The sequence below is a fragment of the Rhincodon typus genome, chromosome 29, assembly GCF_021869965.1.
Source record: "Rhincodon typus isolate 14 chromosome 29, sRhiTyp1.1, whole genome shotgun sequence".
In the NCBI taxonomy this organism is placed as follows: domain Eukaryota; kingdom Metazoa; phylum Chordata; class Chondrichthyes; order Orectolobiformes; family Rhincodontidae; genus Rhincodon; species Rhincodon typus.
Genome location: NC_063360.1, coordinates 1,323,000 through 1,329,328, shown reverse-complemented (window position 1 = coordinate 1,329,328; position 6,329 = coordinate 1,323,000). Strand labels below are relative to the sequence as shown.

Here is a 6,329-nt window from a genome sequence, read left to right as displayed (position 1 = left end):
CCAAGCAGCATGATGCTGCTTGGCCTGCTGTGTTCATCCAGCCCTGCACCTTGTTGTCTCAGATTCTCCAGCATCTGCAGTTCCTACTATCTCATATTCCCACCCCTCCTCTCTCTATTTATTTCCCAGCCCCCACGCCCCTCCCCATTTCTGAAGAAGGGTCCTGACCTGAAACATCAACTTTCCTACTCCTTTATGCTGCCTGACCTGCTGTGTTCCTCCAGCTCCACACTGTGATGTCTCTGACTCCAGCATCTGCAGTTCTTGCTATCTCCAAGATATTAGCCCATGGTGTCAGAGGCCAGATACTGGAATGGATAAAGAACTGGATGACAAGCAGGGGTAGAGAGTCAGGATAAAGAAGTCTTTTTCAGGATGGCAGCTGGTGAGTAGTGGAGTGCCACAGAGGTTCATAAAAACCAAAAGAACTGCAGATGCTGTAAATCAGGAACATAAACAGAAGTTGCTGGAAAACCTCAGCTGGTCTGGCAGCATCTGTGAAGGAAAAAAACAGAGTTAACATTTTGGGTCCGGTGACCCTTCCTCAGAGCTGTTCTGAGGAAGGGTCACCGGACCCGAAGCGTAAACTCTTTTCTTCCTTCACAGATGCTGCCAGACCTGCTGAGCTTTTCCCACAGAGATTCATGTTGGGACCACAACTATTCACGTCATACATGATCGATTTGGCAAAGGAACCAAAAGATTTGTTGTTAAGTTTGCAGATGACACAAAGAAAGGTGGAGGGTCAGGTTGTGTTGAGGAAGTGGGCAGGCGGGAGAAGGACTTGGACAGACTAGGAGAGTGAGCAAAGAAGTGGCAAATGGAATACAACATGGGAAAGTGTTAGGTGGGAATAACAGAGACATAGACTACTTTCTAAATGGGGAAAAGCTTCAGAAGTGTGAGGCAAAAAAGGACTTGGAAGTCCTAGTTCAAGATTCTCTTAAGGTTAACATGGGAGGCTCAGCTGGCAGTTAGGAAGGTAAATGCAATGTTAGCATTGATTACAAGAGGGCTAAATCACAACAGCAGAGTTGTCCTACTGAGGAACAAAAACAGAAGTTGCTGGAAAAGTTCAGTGGGTTTGGCAGCATCTGTGAAGAAAAAATTCAGTTAACGTTTCGGGTCTGGTGACCATTCCTCAGAACTCAGTATATCTCACTGAGGTTGTACAAGGCCCTAGTCAGACTGCATTTGGAATATTGTGAGCAGTTTTGGGCCTGTATCTAAGAAATTACGTGCTGGTGTTGGACAGAACCAGAGGAGGTTTTAGAAGGAATTTGGGTGGGGATGAATTCTGATTGAAACTTACAGAATACTAATAGGCCCGAATAGAGTAGACATGGAGATGATGTTTTCTCTAGCAGGAGAGACTAGGGCCTAAGTGCACAGTCTCAGAGTGAAGGAACGTCCCTTGAGAACTGAGATGAGGAGGAATTTCTTCAGCCAGAGGGTGGTTAATTTATGGAACTCATTGCCGCAGAGGGCTGTGGAAGCCAAGTCATGAAGTGTACTTAAGACAAAAAGATAGATGGGTTTTTGATTGGTAAAGGGATCAAGAGTTACATGGAGAAAGCAGGAGAATGGGGTTGAGAAATATATCAGCTGTGATCAAACGGTGGAGCAGAATCAATGGGCTGAATGACCTAATGCTGCTATCTTCTAGTCTCATCGAGACCTGAACCATTTCCACATTCTGTTCACTCCGGATAATTGCCAGGGAAATTAGATAAATGCATGGGAAAAATAGAAGAAAATGTTGATAAGGTGCGATCAAGTAAGCTAAGAGGAGGCTTGTGTCAAGTATAAACATATGAAGTGCAGTAATAACCAGGTCTGTTTCTATGCTGTTAAATGCTTTTTATCATTCAGCCCTTTCTTTACCCACACCAGTACTTCACCTCCAATTATATGGGATTTAATCTTTACTCCAAACTTATGTGGCACTCTATCCTGTGCTTTTGAAATTGTTTAGATTTGATAATTTTAAGCACCAAATTAGTTAAGGTGATTTATTCTTCACAGATCTGTATTGACTACCTGCACTAACTTGGTTTATCTCTCTTTTTTTGGAGAAGTGTTACAGTTTCCATCCCCTTCAGCACAATTTCTCAGACGTGTGAGTGAATTTCTGTGTAATGGACTACCAGGCACTCCTATCAATGCATCTGATCCGGGTTCTAATGACAGGTATGAAGAAATTCAGCAACGTGAGCAACTAGGCAGCATATTACAGCATTCAAACAACTTCTGAATTTCAGTAAAAGTTATACTGATGAGTAAGATTCCCTTCCAGAAGTGTGTCTCATTATTTTCAGTATCAGTCCATACTTTACATGGCTGTGATGCTGTTCAATTATGTTTAGGAACAAGCCAAGAATATCTGAGACAGGGGCACATCAAGGCTCTGCCATAGACTGACAACACAAGCTTTTACCAGTAGTGAGCTGAGCAATACATTTCACAGATGTCAATTCTGTTATAGATTTAACTATTATCTGAAGGTACGTCACACAAAATCAGCCCACTGCCCAGTAATGAAGTCGATGACTTTGGTTGCCAACGTCATGTTCATGGTTTACCTCTACATGTTTCTGTGCTCTTGACCCAGGGAGTGCATTAGCAAGAGTGTTTTCAGCAGTAAGGTATAAAGGGGGACTGGACATGCATGCGGCAATGCGGTCCATATTAACACTGGCTCAAGGAGAGAGAGCAGACTCACTGTACAGAATTGACAAGTTCACACAGCAAACCTTCAGCAGAACAGAAAAAAAGTCCACAAACAAGTCAGGGAGAAAACAAAAGACAGGCAGAGTAAATTAAATGCCCTGGAAACTAAATAAAAAGATTATTTTCTTTTGAATTGATTGGTCTGTGCTTTGAAATGTTTCTTAGGGCAGAAATAAAAAGTTTTGGCACGATGGATAGTAAACTGCTTTTGTTCCACTACAGGTAAACGCAGCCCACAATATAACAAAGTCTGCCATCATGGTTTTGAGGGGAGTGTTGGAAAACCGCATACAAGATGCTCATACAGACTTAAATCCAGCTTATTCTGAAGCATATTACAATTATTTCTGATTGAAGTTACAGTCCAATATAAAGTTAAACTGGAACTTGGTTAAAAATACAGTGAGAGATTGTTTAACATGAACAAACATCAAAATTACAAAATAGCTGTTGCACAGAAAAGCATACTGAAATTACAATTTCCATTTCAAGTCACAGCATCAAAGCTGTCCTACATGAAACACGTGCTTACGTAATGGAAAAGAGTTACACTGGAAATTAGAAGAAAAGAAATGGTCAACACAGGAAGGTTTAAATGCTGGCAGTGCTTATCCACATAGCCAGATTTTAAATAAAGGACATTGATGGAAACTTTTATCAAACCAGACTCCAAAAAGACAGGAGTCAGTGTTTTTACTAAGATCTTAGTTGGCTTATATTTTTACAAGTGTAGCTAAGATGTGATTTTGGGCTACTTACTTTTGCATTCCTCCTCCACCTCCTCTCTGCATATTGTAACCTGTCCCAGATGGGCCAGACATGCCCCGATCGCCACCTGCAACAGCGATGGGTTAGTGACAGAGTTTTCACACACTCAATTAATCAAGCAAAAAATACTCAATCACTTCAGGGAACATACAAGACAGTGAATCACCAATTACACCTACAGTAAACATGGCCCAACAGTTACAAAATTTCAGCCTTTACCAGTATGTTTCGACAAATTCAATGTTTTGTTATACAACACATGAATTCAATAATCTTTTATCTCAAGTATTACTGCTGCAAACATCTTTTGTACAGATTATTCAATCAGATCTACCATCAGCCTTACAAATGAAATCCTCTTAAGAATACACAATTAAACTAATATCTCTGGGTCAGTGCAGTAGATGAGATTCCAGGTACGGTCTTTACTCTGTAAATGATATATATCCGCGGGACACTGAAGCAACATATATCAACATGCTATTTCGAATCATACACCTGCACGACAACAGTACAGCAGATAGGTAGTCATATAAATGATTGCTAGTTGCCAAGTTATATAACATGCACAATTATAACAGTTCACGTTAATCTGAAGTTTAAACTCCCTCTGTAGAGACAGATATGTAACTGTGATGGGATTTAATCACCTTTCTTCATTCCAGAGTCTACGTGTAGGAAAGATTTCAATTGTCCATTTGCTCCAATCCCAGTTCCCTTTCAGATAGATTTCCCAAACTGTTAGGAGTTCATATATTGTTGCCATCAACTGTTGACTTACCAAGAACTCCAAGCTTCAACACTCCAGAGTATCTGCAACACAGTTGTTGGTTGGCAACACATAGATTTTCAATTTGAGTTGGGATATAATGCAAGACCCTGAACGTCAAAAATGCTGCAGTCATAGATGTCTGTTATCCTCAATACTCTTCCCTATACTGAATATCGGTATCCCAGAAAAATGGAAAAAGCAACATATTATCTAAGTGGTGAGAGATTGGAGAGCTCTGAGACACAGAGATACCTTGGTACCCTCCTGCATGATTTGCAGAAAATTAAAATGCAGGTACAATAAGTAATGAGGAACACTACTGAATTTTGTTTTATTGCAAAATGAACTGATTGCAAGAGTAGGGTGGTCATGGTCCAATTATACAGGGCATTGGTGAGACCACATGTGGAGTACCATATGCAGTGCTGATCACCATAGTTATAGAATGCTGGAAGCAATTCACACAGAGGGTGTACTCAACTAAACACCTGGAAGCAGTAGGCTGCCTTATGAAGGAAGGTTAGGCAGGGTAGGCCCGAACTCTTAGAGTTTAGTAGAGTCAGAGGTGACTTTACATCCTGAGGTGGATGGGGATAGGATGTTTCCTCTTGTGGGAAATCTAGAATGAGGGCTCGTAATTTAAAAATACAGGGTCGGCCATTTAAGTCAGAGATGAGGAAACACTTTATTCTCTCAAGAGGGTTGAGAGTATTTGGAATTCCCTTCCTCAAAAGGCAGTGGATGCAGTATCCTTAAATATTTTTCAGGACAGAGGTAGATTGATTCTTGATCACCAAGGGAATGAAATATTATCAGGGGTATGCAGGAATGTAGAGTTGAGCTTCAAGTCAGATCAGCCATAATCTTATTGAATAGCAGAGCAGGCTTGAAGGGCTGAGTGGCCTACACTTGTTCCTCATATGTTTGCATGTACCCTATGTTAATTTCCTTGTGATTCAGATACCACTTTTAACATTCTGGTTCTTAACTTAGCCCCTAGCTGCTGAATGCCTACAGAGAACTTCCTTCCTAGTCTTACATTGTTGGCACACATACGGACCACAACAATCAGATCTTCCCTCCCCACTGCTAGTTCCTATGCAGACCAGAGCAAATATCCTGAACTCTGGCACTGTGTAGGCATCACAGCTACCCGGATTCATGCACGTTGCAGCCAAAAAAAGGGCCTACCTCTCAGACTACTCTGCCTCACACTATCAGGATACTCTGATTAACCTGCCCCATATGAACGGCATCCAGCGCTACAGTACCATGGTCAGTTCATTCCTCCTTGCAGCCCCACATCCATTCATAACTTTCTGAATTTATCTACCACTAAAGATGTTACGGCATTCCATCTTATAAGTCTCTGGGTTTGAAATAGTTCCCAAAGTCACCCTTCACTATTCTTTTAATGATTACTAAATCTATATGCTATAGTAAACACCTTATTGACAAGTGGGAATAATAGATTCACACTTAACTCAAATGTCCCAATTTTCAGTACACTGAGATCACTTTCCCTTTTGACCATTAAAGATGGTAACTATTGCTGCGTACTAATTATATCTTCAGAAATTATGAAGTTGTAGAATTTGCCTTAGAGATGGAATAAGTATGAAAAGCACTTCTTTTTACCAAATTATTCAGAAACATCATTTAAGTGTCAAGTTTTACTTTGCCAATGATCCCTTGACATCAGTCCACTATCAACGCTTCCTTGCCAGGACCGATCTTGAAATCCATCCATCTTCCAGCTGCGATCAGTGTTCCAATCTCGGTTCAAGGGACTGAAAAAGGAAAAATAATAATCTCATCATAAATGTGAATCAATGTCTAGAAGTTGCATGTTTAAAGTCACAGCTTCACACCACTCAAGACAAAATTAATAGCATTAAACAAAGTGAGACAATTAATCTGCAAATACTGTGCTCATATTTCACAGCATGTCTCTAATGTGCTTCATAATAGAGGGTTTTTTTTTAAAAGTCTGGTGAAATGCACTGCTCTTTTTGTCACTGGAAGTTAACCAGTTACTCATTTGACAGAGGCCCAAAAG

General features: G+C 40.7%; 1 protein-coding gene across 1 annotated transcript in view; it reads right to left on the bottom strand.

The window, feature by feature from the left end:
- Positions 1-6,056, bottom strand: part of LOC125486524 (scaffold attachment factor B1-like) — a 49,667-nt gene extending 43,611 nt beyond the window's left edge. The window contains exons 1-2 of the mRNA XM_048614345.1: positions 5,948-6,056; positions 3,490-3,565 (exon numbers count right to left, since the gene is read on the bottom strand). Of these exons, the coding sequence (XP_048470302.1) occupies positions 3,490-3,565; positions 5,948-6,020 (149 nt within the window). The 5' untranslated portion in view covers positions 6,021-6,056. The remainder of the gene's footprint in view (positions 1-3,489; positions 3,566-5,947) is intronic.
- Positions 6,057-6,329: the final 273 nt, after the last annotated feature.